At 44.5% G+C, this 21,266-nt stretch overlaps 1 protein-coding gene across 1 annotated transcript; it reads left to right on the top strand.

Moving 5' to 3' along the window:
• Positions 1-11,821: 11,821 nt before the first annotated feature.
• On the top strand, positions 11,822-16,349 carry LOC103718264 (phenylalanine ammonia-lyase). Its single transcript, XM_008806995.6, has 2 exons — positions 11,822-12,605; positions 14,363-16,349. Exons 1-2 carry the CDS (start codon positions 12,241-12,243, stop codon positions 16,110-16,112), a joined length of 2,115 nt encoding a protein of 704 aa, XP_008805217.2. The 5' UTR covers positions 11,822-12,240; the 3' UTR covers positions 16,113-16,349.
• The last annotated feature ends 4,917 nt before the right edge of the window (positions 16,350-21,266 follow it).

The raw sequence follows: 21,266 nt of genomic DNA, 5'->3' as shown, positions 1-21,266 counted from the left end.
ATTATTAATCCAACATTATAAAGACGAGAAAATAAGAGACACCGACAACTTTCTATGTAGTTGGACTCCTTGGAATTAAGGCTGTCAATTGTTCGAGAGGAACCGGGTGGTTGGTGAAGGGCTAGCAGTCAAGCACCAAAGCCACCTCGAAAACGTTCGTCTCTACCACCCTCGGTGACTTTCCCAACATCTTCATCTCTGGGTAGGTGGAGTTGGTTGGTTTGACCTGTTGAACATCAACACTGACTTGCACAAAATTGAAGGAGGGGTGGGAATTAAAAGTGCGTGCGTGCGTGCGTGCGGTGTGTACACGTATATAATTGTCCACATTTCGAAGTCAGTCCAATACGGTTTGTTAGATTGCAAGTGGGGTTGGTCGGTTTCCGTTCGAGTTCGAGCTGACCTCACCAGACCGACCAGACTTCGGGTCAACCGTACGTCACTGTCGTAGGCTATGATTCGCACATTAAATCTGCTCGCATGCAGGGCCAACCTAAATTTGATAGAAGGTCCATTACGCAGTAAGAAATGCTATGGTACACAGCAAAGTGTGAGTGGTTATTACGTCCACATAAAGCTTGCCTCCACCAAGTTTCATGAGATTTGAATCCGATGACTAGCTAACTAAAAATTTCACAGCATAAGCCTAGAAAGAAAGCTTCGGTTGTACCTGAAACCCATGATTATTTATACGATATTTTAAACTGAGTGAAATGTGACCTGCGTGACGGCTTTAATTAAGTATATGTGAAACTCTGATTTCTCTTCAAGTTTCTTTAGTAAAAGCTGGTGAGCGGCCTCGACCTCTCTCCAATCGCTAACACGTACATATATAAGAGTTCAAACTTTGACCGAGAAATCGTGCTCTATGATAGAAAATTGCTCGGTGCTGTTTCTATACAGATGGTTGGTGCCGATACTGACCAGCGTTGGCTCAGGAGAAAGTTGGTAAGCTTTCTTCTAACCAATCCCAACCTTCACGCTTTTGGTTGTCTATTATAAGGGTGTGGTAGTGCTCCGATGCCCAACTCGATTCCTCGCTTGTTCAGATTGGTCTAATTCACGGTTGGTGGTGGCTTTATTTAGGGACAAAACGTACTCTGTTACCCGTCCACATGGAGAAATAACCCAGTGAAGCACCTTAGCGCTTTTCTTGTCATTATTTATCTCATAGTTATTGATGATGTTCGAATGGAGATAGGGATCCGAGCGACACAACTGAAGACTGCCACTCTTAAATACACAACTTCCTTTAATTTATTTGTTTCTTCTTGTGGCTTTTCAAGGAAAATGGCATTACAATGGCTGACTTCATTTGGATGATTAAAAATCGTATTTTTCATCGAGTACAGCATCCAGGCGAGCTTTGCTTCGCCTCTTGCTTCTTTTACTGGAGGTTGGTGTTGGACTGATCTCCCTGTGTGGCTCGGGGGGAACCTGCTGGTACTGGGGCACGGTATGTAGGAGATCGGCTTAGCGAGTCCTGGACAGCAGTTTTTTGTTTTTTAAAAGAGAAAATATTTGGCAACATAATTGAGATGTCGGGGGATTGAGTTGTCTTGTGCACGCCTAACATGAGTCGATTATCAACATAAAATGAGATAACATATTGTATTATGCAACTAAATGATGCATTAAACATGTAGAAATATATTTCATGCATCTTATTGGCATATATATATATATATTTGAAAACTTGGATTCAACAATGTGAAAAGTTTGAACCATGGTTGTCATGTTCTCGCCATATTTTTAAGAAAAAATGAGAAAAAAAATAAACTATGCTTTGTAGACACGCGACCTCTGACTGCTCAATTATTGTGATTCACACGAAACATGCTGGTCACATGGATAAGAACTTATAGTCAACCGCCCTACAAAGGGAAAGCTAGATTCATTTAATTTCATTATAAGCTTAACGAAAATATAATCGGAAAAAAGAAAATCTAATGTGCCTAACTAATGCATTGTAGTTATTTTCGATTAATTTTTTCAGAGAGTTAGGTCATTGATATTTGGGAAAGAAAATTGAAGTAATCAAAAATAGTTAAGAAGGAAGAACACGCTTGCCATGAAATGACTCGAAAATGTTTATTCGAGGAAAAGATGTTAAAAATTGTTAGTTTAGATAAGATTCGAAGCATGATCTTTGATGTCTACTAAATGATTAAGAGTGATATTAGGGATATGTAAAATAGGATCAAATTTAAAGGATACCCTCTGTGATTTATATCTTTCACCAGCACACTTGTGAACCCAGTTGGTATCATGTCCTGAATTGCTGAACAAATCGATAGCATATTAGTTGTCCCCTAAGTATGTTCTGGAGAAACCAGATATTTCCTTTCTAGATGCCCCTTACGAGTTAAGCTTTAAGAATCATATGTTAGTAGTTACATATAAAAAGTATGATAAAGAAATAAGAACTAAATTAAGGCAACAAAATAAATAAATAAAAAAAAATCGAAGTGCCATCAAGTGTGTGAGGGACGCTGAGGGCGCCCCGCAACTCACACGGATTGGGTTGGTTGGTTCCCCGCCGCCACCGACAGCCCCTAAGATAATAATTTAATAATACATCTTCCCTCCCGCATGGGTCATTACTCATACTCATGCACCCACGCGCCCGTGACCGAACTCTGGTGCTAGCTGTTACACGGTAGCCAGGTCCCACCCAGAACGGTCACAGAATCGGGTCCCGTCGAAGCTCTCGTTAGTCCAGTGGGGAGATTATTGCATGGTGGGTCAGTCCGAACCCTTAAACACACGGTAATGTGGCGAGTGACTATTGGACTGGTCCACCACACGTGGTCCATCTATTAAGCGGAGAGTCCTATGTGTACGCATGGACATGCAGCGCTTAAAATGAGACGGGTACGTGCACGGGTGTACGAGAAGTTGGTGAATGAAATCCAAATACTAGCTGGTCCGCGTCAAGCGCCGGCTCTGGACCGATGCCCAACCGCCATGGTAGAGCAAACTCACGGGCCGAAGAACCAAGGGGCGATCGGGAGTCGAGGTGGAGGGGTTGGTGCCGTGCAAATTCACCGGGCTGATGTCATTGATACAGTTGCGGTGCATCAATTTCCCTCCGAAAATAATTATTTTTTTTCTTTTTCGAACTAATTATTTTTAAAGATAAAAAAAAATGTGAGTCCTATTATTTTATCATAATGCACCATACCGAGTTTCAATATAGAATTCGAATTCCAAACCAACTTCCGTGACTCTTATTCAGCCACCTGCAAGGCTTTCAACGAGGACAGCAGCAGCGGCAACCGCAAAATGGTTTATTTTATGAAAAAAAAGAATAAAATGTTATACTTGTTGAGGTCAAAATGAGGTGGGGCTGGAGGGATTTTCCACCTTTCGACCTCACCATTGATGAGGTCAAGGTGAGGTCGGCCTCCGGCTCGCGCGTCCAACACTACGAGAGGATCTGCCGCCCTCCGACCTCGTCTCCATCGGTTTCACGGATGCGACTGCTTCTCCTCAGAGGTATTGTTCGCTTTGGAGAAGTGCGTACGTATCGCATGACGCATGTTGTGTGCATAATATTCTCCTCACGGCTTTGCTCTTCTTAAAAGGGCCCTCTAAAGAAAAAAGAGTTGTCCTCTTCCATTTAAAGAACAGACCTCTCCGCTATATAGTCGATGTGGGACTAAGTTTAGAACCCTTATTCTCACAATAAATGGCTTTCTGGTGGATCCCATTACGTGAAAAAGAAAAATTCATAATTTCATTTGACGCAGCATGTTGGCCTCGCAATTCCTGTAATGGAAGTTAGGCGTGCTTAAACCATGCATCATTGTTAGAAGAAGATAATTAAGGCAAGCACTCATGATAAATTGATTTTTTTTCTTTTTTGGCAAACATTTTTGGCCTATGACTCAAAATAGAAGATAAAAAATTCCTTTCAAATTAACAAATAGCATATTAAGCTTACCGGTACACAACTGGCAAGTGAAGATTAGATTTGATAGCATGTTGGTTGTTGAGGAAGTCTATATCATTTTTGACCACCAAATATTTAATTAGGAGTTAGACATCTCATTAAGTAAATAAACAGGGAAATAGTGCTTATAGAGTTTTTTTTTAAAAAAAATCGGATGGCTCATTATCACTTAATAAAAATACATTCTGTAGAATCAAAAAATAATGTATCTCTAAATTGAACAAAAATACTAGAATGTGACGTCCATAAGATTCCACCAGGGTGCTTAGTAGGGGTGGCAAAATATGACCTGACCCACCAATCCGACCCGCGTTCGACCCGCCATAAACAGGTTTGGATTTGGTCTAAACGGGTTCGGGTCGGATACGGGTTTTAAATGTCTGACCCGTTTATTAATTGGGTCAGATACGGATTTCAGATGTCTGACCCTTGTAATCCGTTTAACCCGTTTAGCTATTGGGCTGATAGACCCGCTTCAGCCCGTTTTATTTGCATCGGCCCAACTTTCCGCGTCGGCCCAACTTCAGCGGGACCCGTTTAACCCGTCCACCGCCCGTGACTTCTCGACTTCGTGAGTTCGTGGCCTTAGGGATTTAGGGTTTGTGCTGCCGTCGCCTCTCAAGTCTCAAGTTTCTTCCCTAGTCCCCTCTCCTCTCCTCCCGATTCTTCGCCTCCCAAGCCCTCTCCTCCAGACCACCGCCTCCGCCCTCTCCTCCTCCGTGTGGATAAGTTCGGCCTCTCCATCGACGGCCACCGCGGCGGCTCGAGGACCACACTCCACCGTCCGCGACTTCTCCTTAGTTAGGGACTTAGGGTTAGGGTTTGTGCCCCGCCCGAGCTCTATTCCCTCCCTCAGTCTCTCTCGAGTCTCTCCCCTCTTGATGCCGGACCAAATCTGGAGGAAGAACTTCAGCGGGATTTTAAACCAGAACAGAAGAAGAGGGAGAAGAGAAAGAGGAGGAGGGGGAGAAGAGGGAGAAGAGAAGAAGAGAGCAGGAGATTAGGTGGGGAGAAAATTTCTAATTCTTCATTAAACCCTAATCATGAAAATAGTTCCCTATATATAGGGCCCAAATACACAACTTGCATAAACCCCCCTTACACAGAAATAAATCCTAATGAACCCACAAATAACACAAATAAGCCCTAAAATGCAAATAAGCCCAAAAATAAAATAATAAAATAAATATGCAAATAAACGGGTCTGGCTCAATCCGGGGGCTCAGGATCATCTGGATGAAGGGCTCTGATGTCCCCATCAACTCCTCCCGGGTGAGAAAAACTCGACCCCGTCGAGTACAGGTCTGGCCGGCTGTCGTACTGCTCCAGAAGATCGAGGTCAATGCGCTGCAACTGTGCTTTGGAAATCCACGTCACATCAGACTTTGGTCGACCTTTCCACCGAACAAGGTAACGTTGGTAACCACCGTTCCTGCTTGAAATAACCTGCTCATCCAATATATGTTCTATTTGTTCTCTGCGTGCATGAAATTTGGAAGGTGGTGGCTCAACAGCAGGTAATAGGGCAGGGTGTCCAACATGGGCAGGTATATCAATAAAGGGGTCAGAAGGCAGGAATATTATCTTTTTGTATGGGATTAAATCTTCAATATTAAATGTCGCACTAATCCCATAGTCATCAGGAAGATCCACAACATATGCATTCGAACTGGTTTTCTTTAAGATTTTGAACTGTTCTGCACTACAAATTTGCAATTTCTTAAACGTTTCCGAAGAAAGTCGTTCAAACCTAATTCTTATCATGACGTAATCTCTTTCACTTAACTCATTATAATGTCTAGTTAAATCAGCAAGGGATTTATATTTTAAGTTATTAAAGTGACTACAGTTGCTGATTTCTTGATGCAATGAATGTGGATGTGATGCAATTGATTGTGCAGACTCAACGACTCTATACTGATAAGACATGAAAAACAGGTCTATGGGTTGCTTAGGTTTGTAATCAAGCACCACTTCGAATGGATTCATGCCTATGGACTTATGAACCGAACTATTATATGCAAACTCAACTGTTGGTAACATTAAATTCCAGGTCCTAGCATATGCATTCGGTCTGAGCCTATGATGTGGAAGGTTGGACAGGGATGCTCCGGGAACTAGATCGATTGCGCGTTGGATATCACGCATTGGAGAAAGTGCATCCGGAAGATCATCAGGGAGTGCATCATGAAACTCCTCTAGAAGAGAAACTACTACTGGGGAATGTTCAAGGTTGGACTCTGCATGGGTATCTTTAGCTACAAGTGCCAATTCAGGTGACTTGCTCTCAATATCTGTCACTACCTCTTCCACAATAGTGATGTGAAGTGGCTTGGTTGTACTTAGATCAATAGTCTCCCTTTGGGAATCATTTTGGACAAAGTCTAATTCTGTAGGTTCGTCTTCAAAGTCTTCTTCATAGTCTTCTATATTTGGTTCATAGACTTCTTCGACATATTCGGCCTCTTGGTTCCTAACTTCTGGTTCAGTAATCGGGTAGGTCTTAGTGGAACATTGGGGCGCTATATGGCCGAATTGTTGACACCTAGAGTATTGGGTTTGGTGCCTAGGAGAGTGGGGAAGGACTATAGGTGGTGCGACCAAACCGATTTTAGTTTGGGCTGTAACAGGGGTTGGCGATTTAGGGGTCCTAGAATTTTGCACGAGCTCACGGATCTCTTGGTGGAATTCCTTGTATCCAGCCCGCATGGCAACGATCTGTTCTAAGAGAGACCTCAAAATGTCGGAATTCATGGTAGCTACAGGGGTTTTAGGTTGATTGAGATAGTGCTCCATATCACTACAGGTTGGCTTGCACTGATGACACTGGGTGATGATGTGAAATGTAGTGTCACTAATGAAACCCTTATAAGTATGATGCAGGACCAGATTTGATGCAGGACAACCTACTAATGCAATCTATTATGATTTCAGAAATCAGCAAGTTTTCACAAAATAACTTAAAATTTAAATGTTGCTGATTTTTACTTCGGTTATTAAGAATTAAGGATTAAGATTATTTAATTTAAGAAATTAGATTGCAATCAAGTAGTACAGTTGTTCTGATCCTAAAGTAATCTGATCGAATAATGTTGAGAAACGTCCTGTTACTAGGGTGTGCTAATTTAATGTTAAGATTTAAAGGGTAATGGGATGGGTTCGGAAGTGAAAGGTTTAATGTTCTGAATTTTGACGACAATATAAATTTTCAAGAATATGGCTATCATGCAAGAGAACAAGAACATAATTAAATGAACAAGCCAGAAAAAGTAGAAACCTATCACCTGTCGTGAAGTAGTCGACCAAACTCGTGTGCTTGTGGACTGGGGCGACGATCAGGGGCACGAATGCAGCTGGTAGGCTCTTCAATTGGCGGACCGAATTTGACTTCAGCAATTTGCAGACTTGAATAATTCTAATTAGTAGGCCTATACTCAGCGGCTCTGAAAAGGAGTGGCGTGCTTGGCGACAGTGGCCCGATTGCGAAGAAAAGGGTGGTTTTCAGGCTGGGTCTGATGGGGAGGAATGGGCCGAATACTGTTTTGTCATGGCCTGATGAAGGGGGTGGGGTGGATTATGCTTATGGTGGTGGCGCGGACCTGAGACTTGTTGGCCCGAAGGTTGAGGAAGGGGCGGGCGAGTGTGAGGGTGTGGGGCCTGATGAAACCCCTGCGGAGTCGGCCCGTGGGAGTTTGAAGGGAAGAGGGGTTTGATCGGAGAAGAAGGGAGGGGAAAGGGGAGCGGGGCGGGGGCGACGGAAGTGGGGGAGGAGAGGGACAAAGGGAGCCGGACGCGGGTTGGGGCGAGAGCGGAAGCAGCGAGAAGCGGCGAGGCAGCGGAGCAGAGGCAGGGAGATGGATCTCGGCGCCGAGAAAGAGGCACAGAGGTGGGGCGGCTCGGTGGTTCGATGGCGGCGTGCTCGGAGGAAACGAAGAAGTGCTGCGGGCGGTCTGCTTGGGGAAGGCGGCGTTCGGAGGGAAAGCTCGGCGGAGGGCCCGGCGGAGGCGGCGCTAAAGCGGTGGAACGGCGACGGCGGTCGCGGCAAGGACGGGCGGAGCTGCGGACGGCCGCGGTGACGAAGGCGGACGAAGGCGGTGGCAAGGCGGCGAGGCGGGCGGCGACGGCGGACGAAGGCGGTGGCGAGGGTGCTCACGGTGAGGAAGATGAACAGGTACCCCTTTTTTTTTTCCTTTTTTTTTTCTTTTTTTTTTCTTTTTTTTTTTACTTTTTTTTTTTTTAACTCAGACCCGTTAGGATTCGGGTTAACGGGTTTGACCCGATCCGATACCCTTTACGGACCCGTCACGTGTGGGTCACGTGAAACTTTTTTTTTTTTTTTTTTTTTTGATTTGTTGGAGCCGGACTCGGGCTAGCGGGTAATGGGCTAATGGGTTTGGCTCTTACCCGTGAACGCCGGTCTTCTTCAACCTCCCGACGGATTCGGGAGGGCGTGCCGCGCTTCGCGGCGGCGCTTGCGGGCGGAGCCGAGATCTCGGCCGCGGCTCTGCGGCGACGGGGGCGGCCGACCTCGGGTAGGCGGTCACAGGCGCGGACGGCAACCGGTCACGAGCTCCGGCTGGTGGCGGTGGCGGACTTTTGGCGACAGATGGCGGCGGTGGTGCAGAAGATGAGGCGGAGCGCGGCGGGCGGTGGCGTCGACTGGGACGTCGGCGAAGGCGGTCGTGGAAGAGAGCGGTGGCACGAGCAGATTGCACAAGAGCTCGGGTGATGTCTGGAGCTCGGGTGAGGTCTGGCGGTGGCGCAGGCGGAGGATGGAGGCGGTGCGGCTTGACGGTGGAAAGGGGTTTTCCTTTCTCCTCTGGTTTGAACCGAGAGAGAAAGAGAGAGATTCCTTTTTTTTTTTTTCTCCTCTCGGTTTGGAAGAAGTAGCCGGGAGATGGATCGGGGCTTTGGCAGCAGGGGCAAAACCAGCCTTGCTCTGATACCAAGTTGATGCCGGACCAAATCTGGAGGAAGAACTTCAGCGGGATTTTAAACCAGAACAGAAGAAGAGGGAGAAGAGAAAGAGGAGGAGGGGGAGAAGAGGGAGAAGAGAAGAAGAGAGCAGGAGATTAGGTGGGGAGAAAATTTCTAATTCTTCATTAAACCCTAATCATGAAAATAGTTCCCTATATATAGGGCCCAAATACACAACTTGCATAAACCCCCCTTACACAGAAATAAATCCTAATGAACCCACAAATAACACAAATAAGCCCTAAAATGCAAATAAGCCCAAAAATAAAATAATAAAATAAATATGCAAATAAACGGGTCTGGCTCAATCCGGGGGCTCAGGATCATCTGGATGAAGGGCTCTGATGTCCCCATCACCTCTCCTCTCCTCCGGATTCTTCGCCTCCCGAGTCCTCTCCTCCGGACCTCCACCTCCGCCCTCTCCTCCCCCGTGCCGACAACTTCGGCCTCCCCATCGACGGTGACCGCGGCGGCTCGACGGGTCCTAGGAACCAAGGTTGAATCTCTGCTCGACTGCTCCTAAAGAGGTCGGATCCTCTGCTCTACCGAGGTAAAAATGATCCACCTTTTCTTCTTTCGGCTGGGGTGATCTTTTTTCGGTTCCTCCCTTCTTCTATTCTCTGTGGGGTTTATCCTAGGCTAGCTTCTTCTATTCTCTATGGGGTCTAAAATTTTGGCTCTGTTTTCTTCATTTTTTTTTTTTTTTTTCGTTTACAGTTTGAGTTGCGAATGCTTTTTGGTATAAACAGTCTAGTAGAGTAGTAGTTCTTGTGGAAGATTCTACATAGATTCTGCACAAGAATAATTGTTTTTAAGTGGTATTTTTTTGAATGCTGGTAAAACCCCAAGATGCATGCCGTCATGTTATACAAAATACTGTAGCTTTCTTAGAATGAGAGTGTCATTTTTTTGGAAAAATAATAGTAAGATTTATGCTTAAAGCGTTGATCCTCTTAGTAAGACAGTAAGAGGGGCTTTCTTTGGCCTTAAAATCATTGGTTATAATAAGTTCACTGTCTTCATATGTTATGCTTCCTTCTGCTTTAATAACTTGCCTTTTGTTGATTTGTAATTTTGTATACTTCAACACAGGGTGGGAGATTTTGTATTCAAAAATTTTGTATACATAAGAAGTATTGTGCTTTCCTAGCATCAGAGGCAATCATGTATATTGACATTTGTTCTATGTGATGCAGATAGTATTTTCGGGCAATTCCATATGTAAATTTGGATGATTTGACTTGTATTCATTGTCTTTGTAAAAATTAAATGCTTTTTGAATATTACTGGTATTAGATGAATGAACAAATAACTTATATTCTTTATGTTCAGCTTTTTGTAAAGATTGAATAATTTTTTAATGCCAATGATGTTGGGACGATTTTTATAATGTTTTCTACATTTATCTTTTTTTTTTTCTTGTGCTGCTTAATGTATAAAACAGGTTGGGTCGGGCTAAGGCCTAAGGCTAACAGCCTAAGAGATTACCTATTTATTAAATAGATTAAACAGATTTGGTTGGGCAGGTTAAACGGGTCGGGTTGGGCAGGTTAAACGGGTCGGGTTGGGCATGTTAAACATGTTAGGTTGGGCAGGTTAAACATGTCTAAACAGGTTAAACGGGTCGGGTTGGGCAAACAAGTTAAACAGGTCGGATCGGTTGGGTAAACAGATTACCTGTTTATTAAACAGGTTAAACGGGTTGGGTCAGGTTACCTGTTTATTAAATGGGTCAGGTTCAGGTTATGATTTTCTGACCTGTTGAATAAACAGGTCGGGTTCAGGTTTATGATTTTTTGACCCGATCTGTATCTGACCCGACACGTTTATATCCGACCTGACCCGATTGCCACCCCTAGTGCTTAGTATTTAAGTAACAAACAGTAGAGGATGCTCATTAATGTGCCAATGCATGCTCAAGAAAGGGCCCCCGTTGAGTGCTGGATTCTTTATTGCCACACAGAATAAGTAAAAAGATAAAAAAGATATTGTAAACTTTCGTACCAACTTAGTAGAGATACTCGGCTTTATATAGTCTGAATGTACATCTGTTGATTGCATTTGAATTTTGAACTTGGAGGATTTTGAATTTTGAATTTAATCCTTATGGAGGAGATTGTGCCTTGACCGAGGATGCCTTAATTGAATCCAAATCCGAATCCAAAAAGATAAAGAAGATATAGTAAACTCTCTTACCAACTTAGTAGAGAGACTCGGCTTTATATAGTATGAATGTACATCTGTTGATTACATTTGAATTTTGAATTTGATCCTTATTAGTAAGGATAACAACATGCAGACCTTCTAGCCTGACCTAATGTCAGGTCAAGACTTTTTGACGCATATAGCCCATGTATTATTTTGGGTCATCTTTTGACCATAACCTAATTGATTTTGTGAGACCCAATCTTTAATGGATATGTGCTATTAAATCCAATATTTGCATTTTTTATTGGTTCATTTTTTTGAAAGAATTAAACAACAAGTCTTAAGAAAAAGATAAAAAAATCTAATCCATGATCATTACTCCATGGAATCTAAATTATTTTGATCCATATAGAAATCTACCCCATCATAAACCAAATCAGGTGAAAGCTTTAAGGCACATCTGAAGTAAAAAGCTTTCGATTCGGACCCAATACAAACAAGGTCAGGTTAGGTTGGGTTATTGTGGTTTTGTCAAATTGTATCTACCTCTAATGCCAAAAGTTGGACTATATTTCGTCGTCGTGGCATGGAGGAGAAGGGAAAAGATATTCTTCGCAAAAAAAAAAAAGGTTTGATATTTTTATTACTTTAGGAATAAAAAGCGAGAGAAAGAGCATCGCCAATAAATAATCAAGTGAAAAAAAAAAAAACTCCAAGTGGAGCAGGAACCAAGGTGACGGCATGCTTACATGTCCCTTCTCACCAACCCCCTTCTCCTTTGACGAGTAAGAGCCCGCGGGGTTGGCTGGCGTGCTCTCTGCATGCCCACCCACCACGGGCAACCTCCGTGTCGGCGGAATCCGCCGTCCAATTCCACCACCCTTGGTCGATGGCCCTGATCCCTCCTCAACAACCCCTCCCGTCTCCCCCAACCTCCCGACTCCAAGCCCCTCTATTTAAGCCCACCCAAATGACCAACCACGACTCAGGAGCTCGAAACATCCTCTCTGGCTCCGCACTAATACACCGTTCCACATTAATCGATCGGCCTGCTTTAGCTTCCCCTCTCTTCTACTTTTCTTCATAAAACTAGAGTTTTTCCCCCCTCAAATCCCTAGCAAGTTGAAGTTGCTGCTGCTGCTGCTATTCTTATTTGTGTCATGGAGAACAGCGGTGCCAAGAGCTTGTGCCTATCAGACCCTTTGCATTGGGCCAAGGCCGCCGAGACCTTGACCGGGAGCCACCTCGATGAGGTCAAGCACATGGTGGAGGAGTACAGGAAGCCTCTGGTCAGGCTGGAAGGCGCCACGCTGAAGATCTCTCAAGTGGCCGCCGTGGCGACGAGCGAGTCGCCCGTGACGGTCGAGCTCTCGGAAGCCGCCAGGGACGGCGTGAAGGCCAGCAGCGACTGGGTGATGGAGAGCATGAACAAGGGCACCGATAGCTATGGGGTCACCACTGGCTTCGGCGCAACCTCTCACCGGAGGACCAAGCAAGGAGGTGCCCTTCAGAAGGAGCTCATCAGGTGTCCCAACCTCTCTCTCTCTCTCTCTCTCTGTTGCTTTGGTTTCCAACAATTGTCAAGAGAAATTTTGCTCTCTTCCATACCTCAAAAAAAAAAAAAAAAAAAAAAGAAACAGCTTAAAACTTGGTAGGAATATTGATGATCATCTAGATTCGACAACACTGTTCTGCAATCCAAGTCACTAGCCTTGCCTTTTTTTTTTTTTTTTTAATCGTACCAAAGGGATCAGGGGATTGGTGGAAGTCGCCGGGGAGGCTATCGCGCCTGTGAGCTTTCAATGATTGCATGAGGCCTGTGGGTTTCATTAGACGTGACTTTCAAGGTGGTTGGAGCTCCCTATCTTCCATGGATTTTGGTTAATTTGGTTTTGTGGTGTGAGATTATAATTTACCTTGGTACTTGATAGGTGGGAGGGGATTGTTTCTCTCTAATTATTGTTTTTTTTATTATTAATACAAAGGTAAAGATGACCTTTTACATAAGGGCCTATTTGGAAACCAATCCCATGGGAAGCGGCAGGTGCCAGAGGTCGGATTACGATATCGGCCACTAGCATCTCCCACCAACCCCACCTGACCTGGGAAAGGTGCTCTGGACCGGAATGCTTCCTTGGGAGGCTTTTGGATTGGTGCACCGCAGACATCCGCCTCTCTCCGAATCTAATCCTGCGAGTTTTTCTCTTCTTCACGTTTTCGTTATGGACTGGAATATTTGCTACTGAATTTTTACATATTTTATTTTTTTTAAATTTTTACGGATATATTTATATTAGGTTGATGTAATAAAACTGATTTACCAATTTTTTTATTTCAAAACTTTTCAGCGGCCACTCCCTTACAAATTCTTGCAATTTTTCGCATCTATCTTTTTGCATATCTCTAATAAGATATCCCGATGTTTCACCGTATTTATCATGGATTACAGCCAAATATGACTCTTGTTGTGGGCGATAAGTGACGAAATAAAATTAAGCTAGCTGGCCGAGTAAGATTTGTTTTAGGGGTACGTGGATGGCGGACCCAAAATCGAGTTTGTAGGACATCTCGAATGGAAAGCCTATTTGATGAGACCCTAGCATGCCCTAGAAGTGAGGAAATGGGTGGACCATATTGCAACGAACTTTCATAAAGGAATCAAAGAAACATTAGATTTGGATTACCGGGCAGGCTACTAAATTTTTCTGGCGTTAGTTATTAAGAAAAAGGGTTTACTGTAATATGGAATGGTCAATTGTGATAGGGATGGGCCTATTTATAGTGGCACGATAGATGGTCAGTGTCGTCTTTTAGATATCGTAGAAATCTTCTCCAAAAAAGAACAAAAAGAAAGAAAAATTATAGAAATCTTGGACTACTCCAAATATTCGATACGTTTCAACTTTGCCTGCTTTTTGTGCACGATCCTATAGGCTATAGATATCGTCTTTTCTGAAGGAGAAGCAACACTGGACTACGTCACTGACACTAATGACGGAAATAAAATCATGGTCGACATCTATTGCTTCATGTTAAAAACATCACTTGTTCTAAAAACTTATGCTTATAGAATAAGGTAAATTTATTTATATCTTTTATATTTTTTTAGACTCTGAAATTTATGATGCTGTATTTAAGGATATCAATTTTTCGCTCTACATTTTTAAGAAAAAAAATAAAGATATTATATAATATAAATATATCGGGGTTGCAAAATTGTATAAGCAACTATATTTTTTTCATCTGCGACTAACTCGCAATAAAATTCTCTTAATGCTGCAGATTCCTCAACGCCGGAATTTTCGGCGGAGGCGTGGAATCAGGACACACATTGCCAGTTTCGGCGACGAGGGCAGCCATGGTGGTGAGGATCAACACCCTGCTTCAAGGCTACTCGGGTATCAGGTTCGAGATGCTGGAAGCCATAACCAGCCTCCTCAACAGCAACATCACCCCATGCCTGCCGCTCAGGGGCACCATCACCGCCTCCGGTGATCTCGTTCCGCTGTCCTACATCGCCGGCCTCCTCACCGGTCGCCCAAATTCCAAGGCCACCACCCACGATGGCACCGCCATCGATGCTTCGGAGGCCTTCAAGCTTGCCGGGATCACCGGTGGTTTCTTCGACTTGCAGCCCAAGGAGGGCCTCGCGCTCGTGAACGGCACCGCCGTCGGGTCCGGCCTGGCCTCGATGGTCCTTTTCGAGGCCAACATCCTCGCCGTCCTCTCGGAAGTTCTCTCGGCCATCTTTTGCGAGGTCATGCAGGGGAAGCCCGAGTTCACCGACCACCTCACTCACAAACTGAAGCACCACCCCGGCCAAATCGAGGCTGCGGCCATCATGGAGTACATACTGGAGGGCAGCTCCTACATGAAGATGGCCAAGAAGCTCCACGAGCTCGACCCCCTCCAGAAGCCGAAGCAAGACCGCTACGCCCTCCGCACCTCCCCCCAGTGGCTGGGCCCTCAGATTGAGGTGATCAGGATGTCGACCAAGTCGATCGAGAGGGAGATCAATTCGGTGAACGACAACCCACTGATCGATGTCTCGAGGAGCAAGGCTCTCCACGGTGGCAACTTCCAGGGGACACCCATTGGCGTTTCCATGGATAACACCAGGCTGGCCATCGCTGCCATCGGGAAGCTCATGTTTGCGCAGTTCTCCGAGCTCGTGAACGACTTCTACAACAATGGGCTGCCTTCAAATCTCTCTGGTGGACGGAACCCGAGCTTGGACTATGGATTCAAGGGTGCCGAGATAGCGATGGCTGCCTACTGCTCGGAGCTCCAATTCCTCGGGAACCCGGTCACCAACCACGTCCAAAGCGCCGAGCAGCACAACCAAGACGTCAACTCCTTGGGATTGATCTCGGCTAGGAAGACTGCAGAGGCTGTGGAGATCCTGAAGCTCATGTCTTCCACCTACTTGGTTGCGCTTTGCCAAGCCATCGATTTGAGGCATTTGGAGGAGAACTTGAAGAACACCGTCAAGAACACGGTGACCCAAGCGGCCAAGAGAGTACTGACCATGGGAGCGAATGGGGAGCTTCACCCCTCGAGGTTCTGCGAGAAGGACTTGATCAAGGTCATCGATGGCGAGTACGTCTTCTCCTACATCGACGATCCCTGCAGCTCTACATATCCTTTGATGCAGAAGCTAAGGCAGGTCCTTGTCGAGCATGCCCTCAACAATGGGGAGAAGGAGAAGGATCCCAGCTCTTCCATCTTCCAAAAGATCTCTGTTTTCGAGGAGGAGTTGAAGACTCTCTTGCCAAAAGAAGTGGAGGGTGTGAGGGTTGCTTTTGAGAATGGGAACTCGGCCATTGCGAACAGGATCAAGGAGTGCAGGTCTTATCCTCTGTACAGGTTTGTGAGGGAGGAGCTCAACACAGGGTTCCTTACAGGCGAGAAAGTCCGGTCGCCTGGTGAGGAGTTCGGCAAGGTGTTCAATGGTATATGCGAGGGCAAGGTGATCGACCCTCTGCTGGACTGCTTGAAGGATTGGAATGGTGCTCCCCTTCCTATTTGTTAGGATCGCTTGCGAAGGCATGCTTCTCTGCTGCTTCTTGATACGTCTTATCTCATTTGTTTCTTGCTTTGATATCTGGATGTAAGGACCCTGCAACGTTCTAGCAGGGAAAGTGTGAGTTCAAGGTTGAATGTCTTGGTATTTCTTTCTTCTAAACTTTTCTTCACCATTGTCCTTTGTCTTATGTATGCGTCGCATTTCATTTAAAGCAAACATGGTGTGGCATATGCATATACAAAAGCATGTTTCTGGTTTCTCTCTCTCTCAAAACAAGCTGCTTATTAGATTTTTTTTTTTTTTTTCGAGAAAAAGGGGCAACGGGTCTCTACTTCTTGTTATTATATGTTTTAAAGATTAGCTGCTTATGAGTAGTTATTCACCAGATTTCTGAGTCATCTTTCTTTCCAAAAAGCGTATAAGCCATTAACAGATATATGGAAGTACAAGTGCAGAGCTTGATCATGAGAAAGGGAAGTGGAAGAAGAATAGAAACGTACTAATGGATTCTTGGCAAGGCTCAAGTGCCAGAACAAGCTGCACACTGATAAAATCCTTGCAAGAAAAGGACGGAGAGTAAGCTCCGGATGCCTTTTGTATGGTACCCGAATCGAGACTGCTGCTCATCTCTTCGTCAGATGCTCTTTCATCTAAGCAATATAGGCTACCGACTGCCTCCCATCTTAATGTTATTAGCCGCCCCCCCAACCTAAATGCCCTTTGGACCTCGCAGAGGCATAAAAAATTCCATGAGAGTATGAGAAAAGGATGGGATCAATTGTCTATGTCTATCATATGGCACATATGGCGAGTGAGGAATTCAAGTTATCTTGTTGGAAAAATAGGCCGTCTCAGCTCCAATCGTCCATAAAGCTCTGCACTCCTTCAGCTTGTGGGCCGTTCTTTATTCAGCCAGCTCATTGGATAGTCATCGAATGTAAGTAAAATTCCCTGTGAAATAGATTTGCCAAATCCCTACCAAAATTCAGGAAAGAGAATAATTACCCATAGAAGATGATTCCATGTGTTGGGTATTGGTTTCCGCTCCCCGAGACTTGATCTTTTTCTCGGTATGGACAGAAGGGATATCCCACTTGATAGAAGAGAAAAAAATGATCGATCAGTCTGGGAGGGGGACCAAGACCCTATAAATACTAGTGGAGTTTCTCCCCATCAAAGATAACTCCCAAGATCCAACGGATGGGATCATCACAATTAACCCAATAACCTTAAGCATTTATATAAGTGAAAGGCCCAATAATCAATCACTTAGGCCAATCCGAAGTGGGTTACACTTAAGTGAATAGCTACGTGGTCACTTGGGCCACATCCAGAAGCTTATAAGCTTACAATCTCCCACTTGGACCATGTTGACCACAAAATTTCAAAAGAATATATATATATACATATTTTATACTTATAAAATATATATACTTTAAATTTATCTATATGTGGTCAAGTGATTGAATAATCAGAGGAAAAACTTTAAATGCCGGCAAATTTTTTTTTATAAATAAAACAACTTTATAGTCCTTTCACCATACTCTAGGTCCCTTTAACTTGAATGAAAAAGTTCAATGGTAAGGGTCAGGCGGTCCTGTGCTATCCTTTTAAGAGCCACACACTTCCTTCCGTAACAACAAGTGCCATCAAAGCAAAATCATCAAGTAACTTTATTTGGGATACTTAATGAGTGAACGAGTCATGTTTAATTCACTCTCATGACAAACATATCTTTATGTCTATCATTGGTCCTAATGTATAATCCCAATGGATTAGAGGATGGATTGGTTTTGTTCGTGGGATGCTAAACGGTAATGAAGGCTGATCTTGAATGACCGAAGCATAGAATGAGCTGGGAGCTGGAAGGAAGACTTTGTTTGGATTCGGAAGAAGACATCCGGATGTGGGAGACTGGTGAACTGGGGGCTGTGAACGGTGGATACGGGATAAAGGCTATGGAAGTTTGAATCATGGAATCAGTCTGGAAGATGACTGGGACGTGGGAAATCCTGATGGATGTGATTCGAAACAGGGGATTCCGTTTGTGGATGAGATAAGGATGCTGGGAGATGGGATGCACGCGGGGAAGACGTGTGAGCTGAGAAGAGTTAACGGCTGGGCAACCGGCTTCTTATTTGTGGATAGGCTGATAGAAGATGCTCGGAACTTTCATCCGGCTGACCACGGGATGAGGATGGATCGCAGGATACTCGGGAGGAGATGGGACGCTCGGAATGAATGGGATTCGGGTTCACTGGCTTGATCTGAAGAAGAGGATGAACGTGAAACAGGGGAGAGAAGTTGGGGATCCGGTTTGGATGCCGTGGAACTCGGGAAGATGAAGCCAAATCGCGGAGAAGAGGTGTGAAGTAATCCGGAAGAATGGGATGATGTTGCATCAACGCGGTGGAGATGAAAAGAAGTTGAGGGAGACGTTGAGAACAGTGGATACGGTTGGGAACAGGGGATTAAGATGAACCTGTTCTTTGGACATGGGAGAGAAGAAATGTCATGGAACGAGGGGAGGATAAGATAAGATGAAATTCCGGTTGACAGTGGATGCATGGGAGCTAGGATAGAGCTATGCACGTGGAACAAGGGTTGTGGACTGAGACACGAACGTGGGGAACTTGATGAACGTGTGAAGGAGAAGAAAAGAATTTGATGGAATGCAATGTGGGTTCAAATATCATTTAATTGGGTTTGACTTGACCTGTATACATACAGCTCAACCAATAAATAATCAAATCAAACTCGAATTATTTTTAATAATTTATTAAGGTGCAATAATGAAGGTAACACAATTTTTTTAGTTAAACTTACAAAATATGCGAATTAAAATAATGATAAGTGTTATGAATAAGATATTAATTTATGCATTATTTAGCACTTATCAATGGGCTTTACATATCCATTGCAGAAGAGATGCCAACCTATCTCCTCTCAACGAAACAGTTAGAACCATTAATAATAACAGGACCATTAATAATAACCGATTTGAAAAACATCTCAAACGCGATGGAAACCGTTGAAAACGGTCCACGATCTGACCGAGATGGCCGGCGATCGCGACTGTTACCACGCCCACACCATATCGGCTTCCCTCCACCGCCGATCGCCGTGCAGGAACAACAAGCAGCCAGAACTTGTCGCTGCCGGCGCCCGGCAAACTCCCTCCGCCGGCCTAAACTGCTTCACGAACAGCCTAGATGGGAGCAAGCACATCTAGGCTGCCGTGAAGGGCAGCCGAGCAGCCGGTGCCAGCCGTGGTCGCGTTGCGCATGCGACCGGTGCCGGCTGTGGTCGAATTGCGCGGTGGGCATTGCGCGCGACGCGATCTCGGCTGCCAACGGCGCTTCTGTTTTTTTTAACCCAATGAAAAAACTTCCGAAAGGAAGGAGGAAGAAGGGTGAATAGTGAAATCACAATTTCCACTGTTCACCCTGTTCCGATTCTCACTGTTCAAGTGATCAGTGAAATTGTGATTTGGAAATCGTGATTTCACTGTTCACAGGGAATTACGTTTTCCATATTCGACCGTAGAAGAGGCCGAGGAAAAATGCTAGGCTCTGATACCAATGTAAGTAAAATTCCTTGTGAAATAGATTTGCCAGATCCCTACCAAAATTCAGGAAAGAGAATAATTACCCATAGAAGATGATTCCATTGTGTTGGGTATTGGTTTCCGCTCCCTAAAACTTGATCTTTCTCTCGGTATGGACAGAAGGGATATCCCACTTGATAGAAGAGAAAAAAATGATCGATCAGTCTAGGAGGGGGACCAAGACCCTATAAATACTAGTGGAGTTTCTCCCCATCAAAGATAACTCCCAAGATCCAACGGAAGGGATCGTCACAATTAACCCAATAACCTTAAGCATTTATATAAGTGAAAGGCCCAATAATCAATCACTTAGGCCCATCCGAAGTGGGTTACACTTATGTGAATAGCTACGGGGTCACTTGGGCCACATCCAGAAGCTCATAAGCTTACATGGAATTGTTTCCACCAAGCTCTCTTCCTTGTATAAATTACTGCAGCCATGTTTGACAACAATATGACGACGGGCACGTCTTCTTCCTCAAGGTGTTCAGTTACAATTCCCCTGTTGGCACTCTGCTTTTGTGCCTTGGATACCTATACTGCATCACACCTTGGAACATCAACAGAGCAAGGTCATTCTCCACCACGAGTGGTAGGAGAAGATAGCAAATTCAGCCACTGTGAAGGCTGAAACTTGGATGACACTGAGTCCGTACTTCGTTGATCTGAATGCTAAAGCTTCACTAAGTTTGGGTTCTCAGCCAAAACCAAGTAATTTCTTGTTCTGAGCACAACTCTTCCATAAAGCCGAGCTCCTTCCGTAGTTCCCTTCACATCCTTCTTTCTCTTAAACATTAATAAAGTAGGGTGGCTTCGGCCTCCCATTTCATTCAGGAAAAAAAAAACTAATGGATTTTTCTTTATGCTAATGAGTTCTCTATTGTCCTGTGCATATTGATGGAATTGCTTATTGACTGTGCGCCCCAAAAAAAATCCTAAAACATCCTCAAGGACATCGGACCACAGTTCTGGAGCTGCCCTATGGGATGATCACAGGTTTTCCCAACCTATTGGACATCCTCCTTGCTGTCCTACGAGGGGGTTACTGCTCATCCCCTGCCTCATGTCATTTTCCAGTCTTGTCATTTGAGAAAGGGGTCCTTGGAAAAAGGCTGCGGAGGAGGCGGGGAGAAAACAACCTTTCTTAACGACAAAAGCATCGACTGCTGCAAGGTAAATATTCTTTGGCTTAAAGAATGTAGGGACAATTTATCAACGTCTCATCAATAAGATCTTCAAGGAACATATCGGCTGTAATATAAAGGTGAATGTGGATGATATGCACGTGAAGAGCCGAACATAACCTACCTAGAAAAACTTTCGCAACCTCTAAAACATACCAAATGAAGCTCAATCCGACAAAATGCACCTTTAGAGTCACCTCGGAAAAATTTCGGAGGTTCATGGTGGTGCATCGAGGCATTAAGGCAAATCCGGAGATGATCCTGTCGAGCTCCGAAGAAAAAGACCACAAAGCAATTGTGGATATTGCACGTAGATGGGTCGTCGAGCCTAGGGGGTAGTAGGGCAAGACTTATACCTACCAACCCAAA

This window comes from Phoenix dactylifera, chromosome 16 (assembly GCF_051530095.1).
Source record: "Phoenix dactylifera cultivar Ajwa chromosome 16, Ajwa_hap1_PhDact_Kaust_v1.1, whole genome shotgun sequence".
Taxonomy (NCBI): domain Eukaryota; kingdom Viridiplantae; phylum Streptophyta; class Magnoliopsida; order Arecales; family Arecaceae; genus Phoenix; species Phoenix dactylifera.
This window is presented reverse-complemented; position numbering and strand designations above follow the sequence as displayed.